The sequence below is a fragment of the Nasonia vitripennis genome, chromosome 5 (assembly GCF_009193385.2).
Source record: "Nasonia vitripennis strain AsymCx chromosome 5, Nvit_psr_1.1, whole genome shotgun sequence".
Taxonomy (NCBI): Eukaryota; Metazoa; Arthropoda; class Insecta; order Hymenoptera; family Pteromalidae; genus Nasonia; species Nasonia vitripennis.
The window spans coordinates 27,275,346-27,296,321 of NC_045761.1; the positions used below are offsets into that span (position 1 = coordinate 27,275,346).

The following is a 20,976-nucleotide window of genomic DNA, read 5'->3' on the forward strand; positions in this document are numbered from 1 at the left end:
AAGCTCCTCACTATATATTCCGCAGCAGCTCGCGTCCGCACATGTGCTCGCCGCACTGAAATAATATACTATATACCCGCGGAGAGGGACGTGCTATGCAGTATATATCTCTCTCTCCCTCGAGAAAAAATTCGGTCCGATCGCGCTAAAAGGCGGATAAAAAATTTTATTCGGCAAATCTGCACACACGTTTTCCGGAGGTGTGTCGAGGTTGTTGGCCCGGATTGTTATACCCATTGTGTGCTGCTGTAGACCAAAGGAATCTGCATTTATTAAATATACTATATATCGATATATAGAAAATCGCCGCCCCAGTAAACATTTGCTCGGCGACAATAGCGTATACTGTAAACCAATCGCGGCGAGATAAATGCCACCTGCGGTCGGGCTATTTCTCGCTTTACGCACGAATTTCATCATTATAATTCGGATCTAGGCTACAATATATATATATATATATACACACACTCGTCCTCGCTTTTTATCGTCGAATTGTATATCGAAAATAGTAACGATTTTTTTGTTTGACTGTCACGCCTCCGGTAGATAAGAGGCACAGAAGACTCGCAGCGTAACGACAAACTTCTCCTTATACTCCGCTGGAAATATTCGGCATATCATTATTTGGCTCGAGCTCTCCTTTTGACCCAATCGCTCGCGCGACTCCTCGACTAAGAGGGAGAAAGCGGAGGAGATAATAGCCTAACGGAATAATAAAAATGCAATCATCAGCAGAGCTCTATGTCTCAAGACACTCGCTCTCTCGACGTTGGATTCCCCGCGAAGATGATAAGCTTATCAGTAAAATATTATTTTGTTTATTTATCGCGACCCGCAAGCACTTTAAATTACGCGCCGCTTTATCGCGCCGGGGAACGTTCCGAAGCTAGAATATAATTGGAGATCGATAGCATAGAATTTTCAACCGAGAAAAATAATAACTACGCTTATTATCTCGACGTGATCCATATATAATATACGCGTACAGCCAAATATTGAGAAAAGCTCGAAGAGGAGTACGTTGCCCAATTCCGCGATAAGACGTAAGTTTTTCACTACGAGATAGATCATGTTTTTTTTTTCTTTTTACGGAGACAATGAAAGAGGAGCCGAAAATTATCCAGGGAACACGTCGTATTATTTTTATCTCGCAGAGCGAGCGGAATTCTTTGATTGCGAAAACACAGCCGATCGTCGTTCGATTTTAATTAAACGTGCAACGGTATAGCAGAGCGCAAAGCGTGCAGCGAATTGCCGTCGTTCTCGCGCGCGCAGATAGTTGATAACCTTCAGGAGATAAGGGTGTCTTCTAGTATATAGCATCATCCTCTCGAATGATGAAATTCCGCGCGGTTTACTTATTGACAAATAACCGCGCACGAGCTACTGGAAGATTTAATAGACGCGCACGTATCCGCGCGCGCTTAATTTTATATTCGTACTCTCGAGATCGACTTTATAGGGGTAAACACTATTGCGCCCGTTATATTTCGAGACTGTCGTATCGTATACGCTCTCGCTGTTATTTTCGCGACATTATCGACGCACGAGACTCTTGCGCGAGTAGATAATGCGCCGAGAGCGCGTGCGGAACTATATGTTTTTCGGAAAATTTTAACGCAGCTCGTATTGGGGGTCTGATCGAGATCGCGCGGTTAAAGGATTAACAAAGTTCGATCGCACTTCCTACGGATTATTTGAGCGGACGATAAGAGCCGGTTGTCCGAGTGTCTACGCGAATGAAGAGATTTATGTAATTACCGATTGGGTGTATTAGGTTACTTGTTGACGCAGATCGACGGTAAAAATCGGAGCCGATATAAAAAGACAGATAGTATCTAGCGCTGGGGCAAAAATCGATCCTTATCTAATTTCACATTGTCGAGTGTTTGCAAACTATATAATTACGCTTATTCTCGTGGAAAAACGCTCGAATTCATTGCTCCAGGCGAGCGCAAAGTACAATCGTATCGCGCACTAAACTCTCGTATAAATAAATAGAACGAAGGAGCCGAGCCGTTAATCAATTTCTCAGCGTGTTATTAATAAACGCGTAAACGCTCCGCTTAACCCTCGTAAAGCATCAGCCGTCAAGTCTTTTCAAGATACTCCCCCAAAAAAAAAAAAAAAGGAGTACATCTCTCTCTCTCTGCGCACGTAAATAGGGTAGGGTGGCGGAGGACTCGGCGTCTAGTGCGGAGAGCAGCCTCGGTCAAGCGCGCGGGCACAAAAATAGAAGGGCGTACGGCTCTGCGTGTGAGTTCGTATAATTAGGTAACGAAAGCCTCGAGTAGTAAGAGAAGATGCTTAGCTTGTTTTCAAACGCTGCGACATACCCCTTGACTAATAAACCGCTTGACACTCGGGGAAAAAAAAACATGACTTATTTTTAGCGCGCGCTTACAGCGGAAAAATTGTCGTACATCGAGGGAAATAAGAGCTGAGAGAACTTGATAGAAAAGTTATAAGTTAATTATTATTTGCACTTTGATATTATAATCCATCATTCATTAACTATAGAAAAGTACAAAAATACGCAGATGTATGAGTCTCGGATATTAACTCTTTCTAGATAAGCCTTTACAAATAATTCTCACGAGCGTCTGTTTGTTCGACTCGAGTTTTTGCAAATATCCAATGACAATTCCACAGCTATTTGGCAGCATAGAGCTGCAAATTAGGCTTACTTCGAATTCGAGCGAGTTCATAGCGACAAGTGTTGCATCAGACTATTGTAAATGTATACTGTGTCGCGCATTATTGAAAAATTTTTGCCGACGATGTTGGAACACATGTCCGTGCATTGAGTGGTGGGTGGCTGCATCGTTGGTAAAAATTCGTTACGAGTTTGCTGGAAAACTTACAGTCACTTCGACGCTCCGCGCTGCTATTGAATCACGGAGAAACTACTGTAAAGCGACGTTTGGAAGTCTTCCGTGATGGAGAATGTATTGTTCATGGCTCCAATAGTCTTGCCAAGTTCTGGCCGGGGTTCTGCATGCGGACTGTCGATGATTGGAAAGTGTTGAACGGAGCCGCTGCTCCATGCAATCGTCAGGATACTGGCGTCCGACTGTTGCTTGTAATTGTGGTAAAACTGAATGCAGTTCGGGACTTCACCGGGAAATCCTTTCACGAGGCACATTGGCTTGACTTCGGTTATTCTCGACGTATTGCCGATCTTCGTTTTGAACAAGGCAACGAGTGGGCTGTCCTGAAATTGGCACAAAAGCGTTACCGACTATATCTAGCTTTATTCAAATTGTAATCGATTGATTCTTACCTGGAAAATCACTGCCAGGTATTTTCCAAGGGGATCCCAGTCCATCGAAATAACCCTTCCTCCAACCGAGACTTGCATATCCTCGTCGTCGGACATGAACGTTATTTTGCTCAGATCAATCAAGGGTAGAGCAACCTTGTTGTCATCGGTGGTGCCTATTTTTTTTAAGTCGAAAATTTGCTCTTGCAAAGGGAGCGAAAATACCATTGCTGGATCTTCGGTGGATGTGAAAAGAAGAGTCAAGTTTGGCCCGAAGCATGCGGCAGCAACCCGACCATTTGGCACGGTCCACCTCTCAGCCTTCCACGGAGTTCCTGCTCCAATGTTCCATACCCTACACATTAATGAATCGTTTACTGTGACAATAGAAATTGTGTTAAACAAAAATTATACATGCGCCGGTTGGCTCATGCTTACCTAAATATTTTTCTACACGTCGTGGCCAACAATCTTGATCCACAAGATGACCAGCGTGCAAAGCACAATCCTCCACCGCCGACACGCCGCAGGGGGATCCCGCTTTCTTTGGCTACATCCCAAATTATCATATTCATGTCCGTCAGAGAGCAAGATACCAGTACATCACCCTAAAAAACGAATTAAAAGTTAACATGTTGATTTTTAGTAAAGAAAGCAGTGGTTATTTAAAATTTACCTGTGGACTCCATGAAACACTTGTGACAGGTGCATGATTCCTGTGTTTCAGCATGAAAGCATGACTAAGTGAATTACTGGCAGCTCCTAACTCGACATTCCAAACAAGCACTCCATTCTGACAAGCAGCTGCCAATTCTCTGCCAGCATTTGGCCTCCAGCTCATGCAGCAGACAGATTTCTGTGCACTGTGCCTCAGAATCGCTGTAGCTATGTTGCCAGTAGAAAATATCCTGATGCGATCATCCCTTGTGGCAACAGCCAAGCGTATACAGTTTGGATGCCAAGCAATGCAACGTATCTAAAGACAGTAGCATGATTTAGTAGGCACATTTGATAATAATATTTAAGAGTATATGGATATTATAAAATGCTTACCAAAGCTGTAGTCCAATCTCTGGTGGCAGCAACATCGGCAACAGAGCCAGATCCTGAAGAGGGCAAAATGCTGCTCCAAAAGGTCCCACCTTCTATCGAATCAAGCATCCGAGTTATCCTATTAGTTGTATTTTTATTTTAAATAAAATGCACATTCTTTGGAATAGACGATAAGTCAGAATACAATCGAGTTTATAGTACCTGGTAGTGATCCAGTGAATGGGGTGGGTGATTTCAGCTGGATCTTCCGCTGCAGCTGTTCTGATAGCCTCGAGTAGACCCTTTTCCCTCCAAATACTGACTACCTTCTTGAATGCGCTGTCCTGCACAGGTAGAAAGAGGTCCCTAGCTCCAATTGTGCGGTGTGTCTCCCTCGTAGCCAGCATCTCCTGTGTGATGTTGACGGCGGGAAAGTCTCGCAGGTAGATGCAAAAGGACTGCGCCTCCTGCTGCAGCTCTTCCTTGGTGCAGTAAACGAGTGCATTGTGCGCGAAACTCGCTGTAGCCAAATCGCTGAACGACGGCGGATCGAAATCCCTTAGTGACAGTACCTTCAGCATTTTCGGCTAGTGCTCCCGTACACTGTCGCATACACGTAATAGGTTATGCGATCGCAATTCAAAAACTAAACAAGATCAACGAAAAATTACCGCATGGTACTTAGACTTCTACTTTACCGTCGGTAGTCGGTCTCGCTGCCGTCCTGCCCCTATGCCCGATAAGCGGCGCCACCGGACAGCAGCACTTGACATGAGCGCTGCATACGAGGCCGCGACGACGTAAGAATGATAGGAGATAAGACGAGATTATCTCGAACAGCCTTTCTGCTGTTCACTCCGCAGCTGCTGCAGCTTTTCATAGATTGTTGGTATATTTATATTTAACAATGAGTGTTTGTCATCATATGAATAAAGACGTTTAATATTGTTCAGCCCGCTATCGACAACAATTACAGAGTTGTTGCCGTCCGCCATAAGTACTGAATATATACGTATATTAATTTTAAATATCCTGAAAATGCTCTGGTAATCGATAAATTTACAATTACAAGTAGCCCAAACTGGCGCCGGCGGTGCTACTTACCGAAACATATACAATGACAAATTGTTTTGTATAGGTGCAAATATTACGAGGATTGGAGTTTATTGCCGCGTAACGACCCGGCTTATCCGCATAGAAGCCGAGAGACCGGCGATAACAGCGCCGAGCAATGCACATTGCACCGCTACAGGGAGTAGGTATATAGACTTCGGTCGCGCGCGCAGCCCAAGAAGAGAGCATACGGATGGCGAGTATAGCGTATAGTAGTGGGGAGTCGGCCGCGGCCGAGCGCAGAGCAGCAGTCAGTGTGCGGTCGCGAGTCGAGCACAGCGGCACCCTTCCTCCGATGGCCCAGAGTTTGTCTTTCGCTGCATCGTACACACACGTCTCCTCGGCTGAGTACTAGCTGCACACACACACGCAGAGAGAGAGAGAGAGAGAGAGAGACGAAGCTTGGACGAGAGCTTTGAGAGCAAACATCGAATTCGAGGAGGAAAGTCAAGCTGGAGTGAGAGAGAGAGTGTACGGCGGCGGAGAGGTTCCGCGCGCGCGCGCGCGCGAGCCGTAGCATGTCGTCCTCCAGTTCCTAGAAGCTTCCGAGTAGAGGCGGCGGCCGCTAGAGATGGGCAAGAAGGGCGCCAAGCGAAAAACACGCTGGAGGACCCTCAGCATCGGCAGTGAGTAGCTTGTACATTAAAAAAATTGCGTGCACTGTCTCCGCAGCTGTCCTGGACTGTGTGAGAGAGAGCCCTTGTATGCGTGTGTGCGAGTGCGAGTGACGTAATAAGCTCGCGCTCGCGGGGGATCTTTTGAATCCAAGCGAAAGAGAGAGAGAGAGAGAGAGCCTATCTGGCTGCAGCGCAAGCTCGCACGCAGATCGATCCGCCACCACCGCTCTCTCTCTCTCCCTCGCAGTCTGTATGTGTCGGTGAGAGAGCTGCACCTGCACACGTACGATCCATAAAGCGAGCGAGAGAACGGGTATAGGTAGTTTACTCTTTTTCTCTCTTCCTCTTTAAGGCCACAATTATCAGCTGCGTTGGCCCCTGTGCCTGTGCGCGCGTAGGTGAGGTAAAAAAAAGCTCGTATGTATAAAGTCGCGACGGATGTCACGTGCCTGCATCGTAGCCGGTAGATCGCCGCGGCTCTTCTGGCGCGAGGAGAAAAGAGGCTTTGAGCTCTCTCGCGGCGACCAATTTTTTATAAATAGCGAATTGCATCACGAGCTCCGTGTGTGTGTGTGCGCGCGCGAGTATAGTCACGGGCGATAAGGGGTCGGGTATTCGCCGGAAAATTACACGAGTCTCTCGTCGGTGTGTCTCCATGCTCCTGTTTCATAACGCTCGGCTAGCCGGCTCTCTCTCTCTCTCTCTCTCTCCGTTCTTCCTTTCTTCGGCGATGATTGCCCGCCGGAAATCGTCGTTGTTGCGTGCAGCGCGACGAGTAACTCCGCTAGAGAGAGAGAGAGAGAGACAGAACATCGAGCATCTCGAAAATCAGGCCTCGAGAGTGCGAGCGAGAAGCTTAAAAATAGAGTTTATTACACTAGTGCGTTACAAGTACGTTGCAGCTACTGTAAAGGCAATAATAAGACTCCCGAGGTATACAGCTTTCGTCATCCGGTTATAGAGGCCTTCGGAAAAAAAGGTTGCCGCTGCACAGATAAATAATCTTACATAATTATGTTTACGACGCTCGTTTCTTTCTTTCCTACCCTTCCGCTCTGCACTTTGCCTCGCCCGCTTATCGCCAGCTCGTTCTCAACCTCCACATATCAATCCGTTATACCCGCTTATCTCGGTACACGAGATTACATGACGAGAGCGCGAGGACGTGCGATTTTTATCGAATCGATTGCAATTCCTCAGTACGTTTGTAACAAAGTAAGACGATCGGCAGCCAGGTGCGGAATGTCGAGTGGGGAATAAACAATTTTTTTTTTTTTTGCGAAAAATCGCGTTTCACGATCTCGGCCCAATAACGCCGTTGGCTCGTTTGCGCAAAAAGCGAGATGACGAGGCTATATGAAAAACAAGTGGGTGTGGGTCGCCGGACAGCACAATGCTCGTTGTGCAAAGGCGAATCCCAGCGTAATTTGCATGCTGTCTCAATACACACGCGCAGCTCTCGGCAGTCGGCTCCCTTGTGACGATGACAATTGCAAGGGATTTTTCAGCTCTGCGATACGAACAAGATATAAAGGTGTCCCCCGTAGCTTTACACTTACACACATCGGCGGCACCCCGTAAACAAAAGCGGAAAGTTTTTCCACCGGCGAATCTATAGGCATCCGGGACAAGACGACGAAAGAGGGAAGAGAGAGAGAGAGAGAGAGAGAGGCCGACTCGTTATACGGAAAGCTAATCGATAGCCGTCGCGTCTCTAGTCTCGATCGGCCTTGTGTCTAGCATAGGGAATGAAACGTCGCGCGCGCTCTGGGGTAATGTCCTTTGCGGCTCTCTTTTCTTTACTACTGTGTGCGTATAACACAAGACGGTTACGCGGCTATAGCCGCACGTGATTTTTCGACCCGAGGCTGCGATGCAGCGAGGGGAGAAAATATTCGCCGAGCGGTAAACTTGAAATGTTGACAAAGGAACGCGGGGAAAGAGAGAGAGAGAAAGAGAACGAACGCGTACACCTGCCTCGATACGTCACGGCGCTTATGTAAGAGCTGCAACAGCGCTTCGCTATTCTTTCTAATGGATTTTTTTGTTCTCTTTTCGCCCGATGTGCGCGTGGTGATGTCGTGTCGGATTTTTTGAATAATCGCAACCTAACGCAACGTTCGAGAATTTCCGACGAGGAAACGCGCGCGTTTCGCCAGAAGGTGAAATGCTCTCGTGACGCTGATGCGTTGTAGCAACGTTTGCTCCCCGTTACAGGCGGATAGATCTCTATCGGAGGGGCGAATAAAACGTCGAGCGTAAACAAACGCACGGCCGTTGTAAAATCATCATAACAATCGATCGACCTCTGCCCTCTAGTAAAAAAGACGACACGCGATGCAGCGGTCATAATACGATCGATTCCTCTCGCTTCTCATCAACCTTATACACGCGTTGCACGTGTCTGCAGATCGTAGACCTCGCGGATATTCGCACCGCGTATACGGGGTTACGCAACGGACCGTGTGAGCCGGCGTTGCACCTATAGATACTAGTTGACCAATGCACGCGGGAACCTTTCTTTTCTCTCCTCATGCGTACACATGCCACGCATATATGTACACCCGAATAAAAACGAATTTCAACGTCTCCCGGTATATAAAGCTCGTTAATTCTTGAGAGTGAGATTTTCGCACAGGCTAACGCCGGCGTGTGCGTAAAGCGCGCCGGAGTTATGAATAGCTCACGTGAACGACCACGAGGTCGGTCACATGTGTCCGCTGCCAAACTTCTTCTTCTTCTTCTTCTCTCGACGTGTCACGAGATTTCTAAAGACGCGTCAGGATGATGAACCTCCGCTTCCATCTCTCCGAAATTCGAGGGTTCGTACCTGCATTGTCACGTGACATTGGGGGGGGGGGGGGACACACGTTACGTAACGGTCAATCGCGCGCTGAACTTGGAGACGTGAGGCTGCTGCGAGCGGTTAATGAAACGTCTTGCAATTCCTTGTAATTCTCCGCGCTGCCTGTAATCTCTCTCCTCATTTTTTTTTTCTCCTCGCTCGCTCGTCCATGCAGCACACGTTCCGAGTATTGCTACAATCATATCGTAAATGATGCCCCTCGTTATTGGAACGCGCCGCGAAAAAATTCGACATTTCGAGAAATTCGCGGCGAAGAAAAGCGCTGCATCATAGCGACGTACCTATATAAAACACACGCAGGAATTACGCAAGACGGGAGAAGTAAACATTGAGCTCTCGTCGACGGTGTGTACAGAGAGACATTACTGCTGCTGCTGCTGCGACGTCGGCGAATCCGCAGCTCGCGACGGCCATTATCTATCTTATTATGCGACACTTTAACCTCATCTTCTTATTCAAAGGCAGCGCGTGTCTGTGTCTGTGTGTGTGTATGCGTGTGCGGGGAGGGAGAGTCTCCGGGATGTTGAACTTTTTCCCCCCGCGCGTCTATATAGGCGAGCGTTTATCGCGATGCGCTGCACGACGACGTCGTCATTTTTCTCTCTCCGAGACAGTATAATTAATCAACTGCGCTTGTGCACTTGTTGCTGGATGAGTCGCGGTTCTTGCGTTTTTTTGTTTTTTTTTTTCTCCTATGCGAAGCTTTCGCACAAAGCTCGCAAGATATCGAACCACACGTCTCTGGCACGGGAGAGAGAAAGGCGTTCCGCACCGAGGGGGTATGAACCGCACGTCGCGTTGGTCGAATGTTTTCAACAATGTTCCTAGGTTGTTCTATAATGGTCCTACGCTCCAAATGACCGACGTCGAGCGCGCTCGGCTCTCTCTCTCTCTCTCTCTCCCATTCTTCATTTCGTCACCCGTACATACGCACTGCTCCGTTATTTCTCGGTAGCGTTAACGCTCGCACTGGAGAGAGAGAGAGAGAGTGCTTTTTGCTCGGATTCCGCGCGCGTCCTCGATGCGAAAAAATGATGAATAAGATGTGTGGGGATTTTTTCCCTCCGTCTATCATCGAAATATTTATTAATAGGACTATGACGACTGCTATAGCACAATATCGAAGAAGAGCCTCCGCGTGTAAGCAGCGGCTTTATGTAACGCATTACGATGCCGATGATCGGAGGGCGGGGGGGGGGGGAAGGATAGTGCCTTTACGTAATCCTCGCATGAGATTTTGGACGTTGGACGACCCCCGTTTAAAATAAGAAACTCTCGCCCGATACGTGCGTGCCTCTCTCGCTTTTTGCGCCGTGGAGCTTTTTTTCTCCGCTGCGCGTGGGGTTCAAAGTTCAGCGCGTTCTCCTCGATCCGGAAAATTTGCTTTCGGCGCTGCGATAAACTCTCTCTTTTTTCTCTCATCGCCGCCGAAGATTACTCTTGCGTCTAGAAGGTGCTGCACATCAGCAGCTCACGACGATCGTAAACAGGCTACTGCTGCCTGATGTGCGTTGAAAAAGAGCTGACCCTAGCCGACCTTGCGACTATTTGCTCTCTCTCTCCCTCTTGCTACTTGAAATAGTTGTCGTAGCTGGCCTTTAAATATAAAAACTGCTCGCGTAAATATAGATCGTTACAGCTACACCTCTATAACGCACGATGTACAGTTTTATCGTTATCGTCGTGGTAATAAAGATATACAGTATAATTCTCCTCGACAAGCGCCTCGAGAGAGCTTACCGACGAAAAAATACACGAGAGCTTTCCTCACAGTCGGACTACCGCTGAGCAAGACGCCGACCTGCACTTAACGCGTGTTCCATCGACACTATTGCGCTATATAGTCCTGGCTTTTTTTGTACACGGCTTTTTCTCCGTCGTGTTGCGTTATACCTGCAACGGAGATGTGCGAGAGGAGAAATTTCTAGAAGAGTCGAAATCGAAAAAATAAATAGAAATCGGCTCTGGTTAGCTCTAGTTAGTGCCGGGGTGTCAATGCTCGGTTTACTCTCTGCAGGTTCTTCACCTTCGTCTGGTTGGAAAAAAAACTCAGCTGACTCTTTTCCTCGTCGAAAACTATTCGGTTCTAACGAACGCCGCTATACTTACTCTGGCAGCAGCGAACGAGCGGATATTTGTTTATTACATAAATGCTGCAGACGACTTAAATTTAGCCATACTCACAAGTCCGCAGAGAAAACACTTGAACGACATCCACTCGTCTCCCTTTCTTTTATTTTTGGAAATCAGAGCAGGTTCGCGCTCATCGAAGCCCCGCGGATTTTCGGCGTTTTAACCGGGACAGCTGCAAGCTGCCCGAATCCGAATGATCGTTAACCCTGGCAGCGGCAGCAGCGCTGCTGCAACGCCGGCCCTTCGCTTCTTCTCGACGCCGAAAGGGAGAGCGCGTCCGCTTCGCGAAATAGAGAGAGAGAGAGAGATCTATTTCTGGGAGTATTCTAGTCCAAGTCGCGCACTCCTAGCAGAAGCTTCGAGGCATCCGTTTCTCGCTGCGCGGAGAGAACTTTCCGGAGCTTGCTGCAAAAAGATAAGCGCGAGAGTATTCGAGGGCCGCAAAGAGAGAGCGAGAGAGAGAGAGAGAGAGAGAGAGAAAAGGAGAAAAGGACGGGGAGACAAGTTCCCGTCGGCTAAATCGGAACGAGAGCGAGGGCCGCGGATACAAGGGCTACTTGCGGATGAGTTGCTGGGATTGAGTTGTTGTTGCTCGCGGATGCTCATCGGTGCGAGAGATGCAGTGGCGCCGGCAAATTAAAGTCAACCGGGTCATCGGCTCCTCCAAGTTTGCCCTGCTGCTGACCAGGTACCAAGATGGTACGCGACTTCCGGGAAACTTTGTGAACTCGTTCTGTTTGAGTGTTGATGTTGAATGAATGCTTACTAACTCTACCTTATTGCTCTGTTACAGCCCCGCCGGGGGAGGAAGACGAGGAGGAGGGATCCCGCAACGGCTACCTGATAAAATCCGGCCATGAGTCGGGCCGGAGTGAGCGCAACGGGTACGGCCCTCCGTGGCTCAAGTCTCGTCACGGTAGCGCCGGCAGCAGCGGCAGCGGCAACTCCAACGGCCAGGCGAGCCACGCGGGCAGCACGACCAGCGGCTACGCGAGTGGCGGCTCCAGGTCGAGGCGGACCTGCAGCGATGGACACGACTCGCCGACCCAGCAGCAGCAGCAGCAGCAGCACAACCAGCAGAGGATCGTCTTCAACGAGGACGAGTACACGAGGATCACGACGCCCAGGCAGGACATGCTCTTCAAGAAGGGCTACCTCGGCCAGAAGAAGCAGTGGACTCCCAGCAACGCCAGCATGAGCGCCACCCCGTCGACCACGGAGAGCCAGTCTGCCTCGCACTCCACCGCAGGTTCGTCAGAGATTTTCTCGAGTGAGTCGTCTGCTCGTAGTGCTGAAAGATTACAATATCCCCCCCTTTATTCCTTTCTATCGGAAACAGATGGAAGCGAAGCGGCGGAAGATCAGCAACTTCTGGACAGCGGCGGCGTGCCGGCCGAGTACGCGCCGCAGCTGATGGAGGCCGTACCACCGGGTCCGGCTCAGCTGAGCTACGGCACCTACTACGACCACACGAGCGGCTACTTCTACGAGTACCCCATGATGCTGGTGGGCCCGGCGTTGCCCGACGAAATGGGCCAGCCCAACATGCTTGCAGCCATGCCCTGTGCACCGGTACCCCTCAGGCCCATCGAGTGGGTCAATCCTGCCTTCGTGCCCAAACTCGCCTCGCAACAGTACTGCTACATGGACTACCAGGTTAGCGAGTGTTTCCTTTCTTCGTTAATGGCTTCTAGTTACAAGTATTTAACGAAAAATCTCTGATTCGCAGGGAGTGCCGCCAACGGACTGCGCAGGGCTGGTGGACGCTCAAGGACTGCCCATCTGCAGTCCGGATAGCTTGATCCCGACTACGAACGGCCTGAGCAACGAGGCGAGTCTGACGGGTGGCAGCGCCTCAGTTTCCGCATCAGCCTCGGCGAGCGGCAGTATAGCAGACGAGCCCCTCGCGAACAACAAAGCAACACTGCCGGCGACACAGGTTCAGGAGAATCAACCGGACCAGGATCTCAGTCTCGAGCAGGAGGAGCTGATGCAGGAGGTTGAGGGTGACGAAGATGAAGAAAAACCTACCGAGACTGAAGAGCCGCTCGAAGAAGCACCGATGGACGGCCTGGAGTACCCGGAGGCCGCGGCTGCGCCGTACGTCGAAACGCTGCCGCCTCAGCCGGTTCACCTGGCTCACATGATGCCTCCGCCGATGGGCCACCAGCCCGCCTACCTCTACCCTGGACAGTACATGTTTGGCCCACCAGTGGTCAACGTCAACGGTTGGTTATCTTCCATGATTCTCGCTAGCTAGTCTTGTTCTTGAACACGTTTTTTTTTTTTTTTGAAACGCGGATACTCACTACATCACTCTTACTCTCTTTCTTTCTCTCTCCGATGAATCGAGCCGTTGATCCTTTCCAAGCGGCCCAGCATCCTCCCTTTCTATCTCTATCTTTCTATTGATCTATGTGAGACGAGCGAGCGTGGAAGTCTTTCTTTCAGATTGTTCTAAATTTTTTCTCTACACGAGAAGCTCTTCGCTCGCTCACAGATACACGATGACGATGATAATGTTGTTGATTATGATGATGATGATGACAAATGAGTTAGGAGACCGTTTGCTTAGTGTATAAGTAGTTAGTCGTGCTTGCTTTAGCCCGTAGCCGTAGGCTTGACCGTATCTGTTTCTAATGTTAACCGAGAGCAGTGTCGCTCGGATGTCGCGCGGCCAAGGGTCTCGGACGTGCTCAGGTTTATGACTGCTGTTGCCCTGTCCATCGTCACCATTGCTGTATAATAACCGCAGTACCTCTACCACATTCAAGGTAAAAGGTAAATCATTCGCCGGGCGAGATTTTTCCTCTTTAGACGCTTTTGTTGTTTCTCTCTTATTTATCACTTATATTTACATTCGTTTCAATTCTTCAAAATGTTCTCTGTGTCTAAAGCCTAAATCTCGCTTAAAAGGCGCGTTCTGTCTCTCTCGATGTGTGTTTGCGATTGTCAAGCATCTCTTAGCTTAGCTCGTTTATACATCACTTCTTATACGCACTGAATGCACCTACGAACTCTTTCTTTCATACACGTACACGCAAACTCGCAGACAGAGCAAACACGTTTTTGCTGCTGCAACAGCGCACCTCGACTTGGCACAGTCTTTAAACCGAAACTTGCACATAATAGTTCTACAAACATGAAAATTTCGTGGCTTGGAAAAAGAAAGCAAGACAAGCAAAATGAAAAATCGATTATTCCACTATAGCGCGCGATGCAGAGTTACGGCTTGCCGTAAATATAGGTATGTGCGCGAAGCTGAGCAGCTCTATACACACAGCCGACGAAGATGACGAAGCCGAAAGAGTGCGCTTGGCAGGCTGCTGCATTGCTCCGCGTTCTAAATAGAGACAGTAAAAATAAAAGCGTCGAGCCATCCTAGAACAGCCGGCCGCAGTCTCGTAAGGTAAAAAGCCAAGCGCAGTCTTCCGAAGCTTCGCAGTGGCTCGGGCGTGTCGCGCGAGTTGTGCTCTGATCCTTCCTCTCTCTCTCTCTCTCTCTCTCTCTTTCTCTCTATCATTCATCGATTGATATTTTTGTCCTCTCCCTCGAGCCCTGTCTTAATAATAATCAACTATATCTCTATTCCACTGAAACTGTTGCTTCTGTTTCATTTTTGTCTGCACCACACGTCTTTTGACTACCGTATAAATAATTATATCTATATCATATGTACTACTACTACTACTTCCACATACCTGTACGCAGCATATAGTTGTCATATTTCGACTCATTATCATTTGTATAACGACCAATGAGATATCTTGATAGTCGACTTGGAAGACACAGATAATCGAGTCGACTGATGTTTAGTAATGCCTGATTTTTTTCCCGACGAAGGCGTGACGATACAAAGTGGGCCCATGCTCAGATGCAACGACATGCTGGCGAGTACCGCGGCGGTGGCCTGCGCGAAACGCAGGAAAAAGAAAAGGAAGAGAAAGCAGAAGCGTCCGCATGCTCTCGTGAGTTGACTCATTATTGCTTCTTCTACTTTTATTGCAGTCGAACGTGTTGTTCTTTGCGCTGAAAATATTCGAGCTTAACGCGCAGTATATAATTGTTTATTTATAGCTTGCCAAGTCGTTGCGGTGTGGTGAACTGCGTTTCTAAAATCGGGGAAATGTCGACGCGTCGGAGTGAAACCTTGCTCGAATGATTTGTTGAAAATTTCGTCTAAGATGTAAAACTTTGTTGCTAAGCGAGATCTTACATTTTAATACGACTGATAATAGACGCACGAACGAAATCAGTGATTTGTAGCGAGTCATAAAATCACGGTTTCCTCGTGCTCATTTTGAGAAATAGCAAATCAACGAGAGGCGAGCTATAAATACTTTTATATCTATGCATAAATGCGTTCAAATCGTTCGGAAAATTTCCTATTATGCAAAAGTCGAACTGACTTGAGTTTTTCAAATAAATTACTATCTTACTAATAGCTACGTGTGCTTTTAAGGGTAACACGGAGGATGAAGACGAGGAAGACTACAGTTCGGAAGGCGAGAACGGTCTTCCCTCTCCCCGAGTCTCCTTGTCGGCGGCTCCTACCACAACGGGTAGCCTCAGCAACCGACCGCTCAACCCGGAGTGCCAAGAGTTCCACCTGCGGTCCGACCTCGCCAACTCGACGCCCGAGTCGTTCTCGGACAGCTGCGGCACATCCTCGATAGCCGTGACAATGACGACGACGACGTCCGAGTCGAATGGCGAGGCCGCCCCGGAGGAGGACTGCAACAGTCCTGCAGTAACGCTCAACAACCACCAGCACCACGCGGACAACGAAGAAGCCACTACAAGACTGACCGATGAGCCTGCCGAGACTGCAGCGGATGTCCATAGCAAGGACCTGGAGAACGGTATGGATCACAAGCTGCCAAACGGCTGCGACGAGGAAGAGAAGACGGAGAAGCAGGAGGAGGAAGAGGAGGCAATGAAGAGCAGCAGGATGAGCAACGGCGGAATCACAACGCAGCCCAGACGCAAGTACAGCGCCAAAGCGCTCAAGTTCGTGCGCGAACCCACGCCCGGACCTGACCTCGACGACGAGACGAACAATCACGAAGAGGCACAGAGGGACGTCGCTGTCGACGAACTCACACTCGTGCTTAGCAGGACGACCATCATCGAGGCGCAAGCCTCGCAGAACGACGCCGATCTAGGTGAGAGCTTCGTGATGTTTGTCCATCGCACAGCCAACATTTTTGGAGCCTTTTCACCCGCCTCACTAACGTTCCCATCCGCCTTGCACGAATCGACGCTATCAGTGTGCCTTGGAAGGAAAGCTTATAATGTACCAAAAGTGTCGATTAACGTGCGCACGCTGCAAAAATATTAGCTGTGCCGTAATACAAGCAATTGCTACGCATGCATCATTACTAACACCTGTCGCTTCTTACTAATCTGTTTTGCAGTCTGCATTTAATTGAGTGCGCCATTCTACTTTTGATTAGATATCAGTCGAAGCCGGGCTGACGAAGAGAGCCCGACGCCGATCGCCTCCGAAAGTTGTTGCGACGAGATGAAGAATCACGAAACGACAACAAAGACGACAACGACGACGCTCACGGGGACCATCACCGCCGCCGACGAGGACTCCGGCTTCGAAAGCCAGTCGAAGCACGGTTACTCGGACCGGCCTATAACCGACGCTGTGAACGAGTGGCTCAAGAGGGCCAATTCGCCTGATCTCTTTATCACGTCCTCGGCGACTAGCGACGAGGATGAGGAGGACGACGAGGACGCCTCGATAAGCAACGAGCCGTCAAAAAACTTGCAGGGCAACCCCATGCCTGCACTATCTGCTAATGGCGCTGGCGCTGAAAAGCGCGAGGCCAGTCGCGGTAGAGTCGCAGAGACCGGCGAGAGCAGCACCGGATCCAGCAACGACGAGGCCGTCAGGTCAGGCGGCCCCTCGTTGAAGGGGAGCAGAAACGTTAGAGGTGCCAGGAGAAAAGGTGCGAAGAGTCACCGGCGGAATCAAGAGAGTCAATTTTTAAAGCTCGATACGCAACAAAATAAACTCGGTTGGTCTTACGACTTTCTACTTTCACGCGTATATACTCCATTTTACGCTAATTTTTCAATGCTGATTCTCTTTTTTTAGATAAGGCACAAGAACAAGCACAAGTTTCTGTGGAAACATCCAAAGCCCCACCGGGCAAGGCGCTCGAAGGTATTTGCGATTCCGCTGAGAAGGATAGAGATGTGGGTATGAGGGTTGCTGAAAATTCTCGGATCAACGTGAGAAGACTCCAGGAGCTTGCGAATTCTACAGTAATTCGCAAAGCGCCAGAGGAAGCTTGCAAGGAGATATGCGTGGGAGACGTACAGGCGGTTAAAACGTTCGAGAAGGGTGAGATCGTGGTCTCGATGGACGGTGAACTGTTGCTGGTTGCATCGGAACTTCGGGAGAAGGACGCTGCGAGACGGAACAGCGACAGCACATTGGAAGACGAGCACCGAAACTCTTTGGGTAGCATTGAGGAGCCGGACGTTCTCGAGTGCTGGGAGGCGGAAACTGTCGAGCCAGTCATGAGCCCGAAGAAGACGCTCGACGCTGACGAAAACGACGAAGATGATCTTTTAGTGACTAAGGACAACGGCCCCGATGGCATGGAGCATGTGCAGAGATATTACAGACTTCAGGCTGACTCGAGTGTTTCAAGTGTCGAGGACGAGACTCGCGATAATTTAGTTATAAACGATAATTTTGATGCGTCTAGATCGAAGACTGTGCCAAACACTCCCGACCCAATGACCGATAGCATCAGCAGCATCGAGGACATACCAGTGATTGTTCCCGTGGAAGATGAGCTCAAGAGTATCACCGACTACCACTCGAAGCTGCCAATCGACGAGGCATTCGAGGTTTACGAAAGCTGCTACACGGGTAAACCCCTCAATTTCACCTCGATCGATCCCAAATTCGACAAGTCGCCGTTCATGAGTCGGGACGGGGAGGGTCCTATACCGTGCAAGGCTGTCTGCTGCAATATTCAATGACACAGGGAGAATCCTCAAGAAAATGGCCGTCCTCCATTCTGATCTATCCAAGTGGGAAGAGTAAATTCAAGTACCATGAACCTTTTGTTCCTGATTTTTGATTCTTGAACCATTGATTGTTTCTTACCCATTTTTCGGTTTTTGACGAGATCAAGCAAGAGTATTTTATCGATAATTGTATAGCAAAACATAATTCACCGTCTCATATTATTTCTGGAAGAAAATCAGTAACTCATAGTTGATGGTACTTAAATGCTCGAATATTTGTAGGGGTCCTTGCTATTGACACGTGACTAAAAATGTTAGTCAATTTTTGGGGGAGTTTACTCGAAGAATGTTGAAAATAAGTAATCAATGATGAAACCGACAAGAATTTTGTGTTCCAATATAAGCTTTGCGTTTGTAAATAGCATACCAGCGTTCGTTCGCGTTTTCACCCAAGTCACAAAAGACTTCTTTGATACACTTACATGATAATGTATGGTCTCCAGAGTTCTAGCGTATATACTGTATGCAGTTACTGTAGATCGTAATAATTATTGTATTGCATCCTTCATGATTGTTTTTTCAAACTTACATATTTCTTTAGCTTTTTAAAGACGATTGAAAAATGTCTGTCAAGGTTCCTAATTACTATTACTTGATTTAATAGCCAAAATATATGTCTCTTAAGAGTTTGATTCAATATTACTACGATGAAGATCATTTGGATTTTGAAAAGATTAAAAAACTGTTTACATCAACAATCCTGCATTAAATTTCTATCATGACGTATTCGCGGAATCGTCTCAGATGTGTGATGATATAATGTTTAAATGGCAAAGGAATAAAAAAAGAAATAGTCGTTAATGTATTTAGTCTCCGCGTGTGAGAGCTCGATAAGTTTTCGTTTTGAGCACATAAAAATGGAGCTAAGAAGAGTTAGAAGCTAGTCCGAGAAGGCTGATGAACAAAAGATACCAAAGCGCGGTAAAAATGTGACGGCGTATTGTTATAATTGTTATCGTTCTTGTTATCGATGATCCAAGTATAGAAAGTGTGACTGAGGCTAGAACTCGAGTCGTATATGTGATTAGAGCATATTTTGTACGACCCTCTTAAAAAGGAGAATTTGAGATCTTGAAGTTTAAGAGAGAAATTTTAATATTTGTTTTTGTTCGGGAGTTCGACATTTGCAAAGTAAAGCTCGTCTGCGCGTTATCGTTGACACTGACGTATACACGAGACACATCACCAAAGAGATCATCCTAGCTGGTAGCCGGAAAATTATTGAATCTGCTTCGCTGCTTTTTGTGTACTCTCTCCCAGTTGAGACAATGCTATAGCGTCGGTGCGAGCAACGCGCGAGCATAATCGACAATTTACCGTAGATGCTTAACTCATCCAGCTAATTATGAAAAAAAAAACTAGATTGGCACAGATTAACCAGGGAGAAAAATTGAATTTTAACGAAAGTAGGCCAAACTTTTAGATAAGCCGTAACAATTTTAGGCAAGTAATAAAACCATGATAGTTGAGGACGTTGTAAGTCTAATAAGGTTGAGAAAAATAAAAAAAAAATGGAATCAAATAATCATGTGAAACGACAAACGATGAGGAGGTGGGCAAAAAACTGTAATGTGCGTAGATGTTGATGGTAGACGTTAAACGTGCTGTAAGCCGATAATGTAAATATATAAGGCAGAGCTTGTTGATGAAAGGAGTTTGCGCGGGCGATTGATTAATAATTCTGGGGGACAAATTCATGAAACATAGACATACGCTACATACACTCACGCATGCTTAGGAATGAACTAGTGTTAAAAATGTACGACACACAATTCCGCGAGACACGTAACGTTGAAGAAACAATACGAAATTGCTTACGCAACTCGCGTATATACTATATCACACGTTGAACACAGGAACGAAAACACAAGGCGCACTTGTTACGATATAATTCACGCTTTGAGGTACGGGACGTGTAAGAGAGGGAGAAAGGTGAGGGAGAGGAAAGGAAGGAGCGATAGCGCGTGACCTTTGCATCAAATACCTCATATAAATGTATGTAAATAAACGAAACGCACGAGAAAAAGATATCAGACGTATGCATACGCGGCTAACTGTATGCGCATCTTCATCATCCGGTCAGTTCAGAAGCATCCACATCAGGCGCACCTTTTTCTCTGTCTTAAAATCCGGCTCACGAAAACCAAATATCAGTGTTCTTTTGCTCTAGAACTTCTAAGGGAATCGGCGTATCCGACGTCGATTCGACCAAAGTGCTTTACGTTACGATAATATATAGGGTTTGATATATGTATATACATATATATATATCGCTATTATCAAAGTGCGCATCGCATCAATTGTGTGCCTTATTCTGTGGCGGCCATTTTTCTAACCGATTGACCCTGCGAATTTCTTCGGATCGTTGTAAGAAGAAGAAGAAGAAGAAGAAAAAGCGATACAAAAATTCAGGTCGGAGAAAGAAAAAGAGAGGGAGAGGGAGAGAGAGAGAGAGAGGCGAAGAGAGTAAAAGCATCAGCACCGATATAGAAACCCTTCATGATAGAGCGGGACTGGAAAACACGCATACATACAATACACGATTGAAATTCTAATCATTCAGACTAGCGCACGCGGCAAATCGATGCGGATCAAGGGATGGAAAAAGGTACACACTCGCACACGCAGATTACACGTATACATATATATAAGAAAAAGAATGCATCTCCTATCGATACGATACGTTCGAACACGAGTCATGTTGCTGTACAATTTCATGAAGAAACTTACTATATCAGAATACAATGTAAGGAATAACTCTGTACTTTAATTCTTTTGTGTTTTGCTTAAAAAATATTAATAAAACGATTCGAAAAAAACTTGCTCTCCTGCTGCTTTGACCCAATACTCATCCTTACCACATAACACACAAAAGCTCGCCTTACCACATAAGTCAC

The 20,976-nt window shown here is 47.5% G+C and overlaps 2 protein-coding genes across 3 annotated transcripts; one reads left to right on the plus strand and one right to left on the minus strand.

Annotated features, from left to right (window-relative positions):
• Positions 1-2,450: 2,450 nt before the first annotated feature.
• Positions 2,451-4,944, minus strand: LOC100117841 (aladin). Its single transcript, XM_001601923.6, has 6 exons — positions 4,517-4,944; positions 4,316-4,433; positions 3,939-4,238; positions 3,701-3,870; positions 3,284-3,617; positions 2,451-3,214 (listed from the first exon to the last, which is right to left on the minus strand). The coding sequence occupies exons 1-6, from the start codon at positions 4,873-4,875 to the stop codon at positions 2,888-2,890; spliced, it is 1,608 nt and encodes a 535-aa protein (XP_001601973.1). The 5' UTR covers positions 4,876-4,944; the 3' UTR covers positions 2,451-2,887.
• A 583-nt stretch (positions 4,945-5,527) lies between these two features.
• Positions 5,528-20,898, plus strand: LOC100678667. 2 transcript variants are annotated; one of them, XM_003426454.5, is made up of 8 exons: positions 5,528-6,033; positions 11,817-12,272; positions 12,363-12,679; positions 12,753-13,251; positions 14,867-14,991; positions 15,486-16,188; positions 16,480-17,052; positions 17,133-19,437. In XM_003426454.5, the coding sequence occupies exons 1-8, from the start codon at positions 5,979-5,981 to the stop codon at positions 18,029-18,031; spliced, it is 3,627 nt and encodes a 1,208-aa protein (XP_003426502.1). In that variant the 5' UTR covers positions 5,528-5,978; the 3' UTR covers positions 18,032-19,437. The 2 variants fall into 2 exon arrangements, with proteins under 2 accessions (XP_003426502.1, XP_016841108.1); XM_016985619.3 differs by lacking the exon at positions 5,528-6,033 and adding an exon at positions 11,597-11,722 and having other exon boundaries at positions 17,133-20,898.
• The last annotated feature ends 78 nt before the right edge of the window (positions 20,899-20,976 follow it).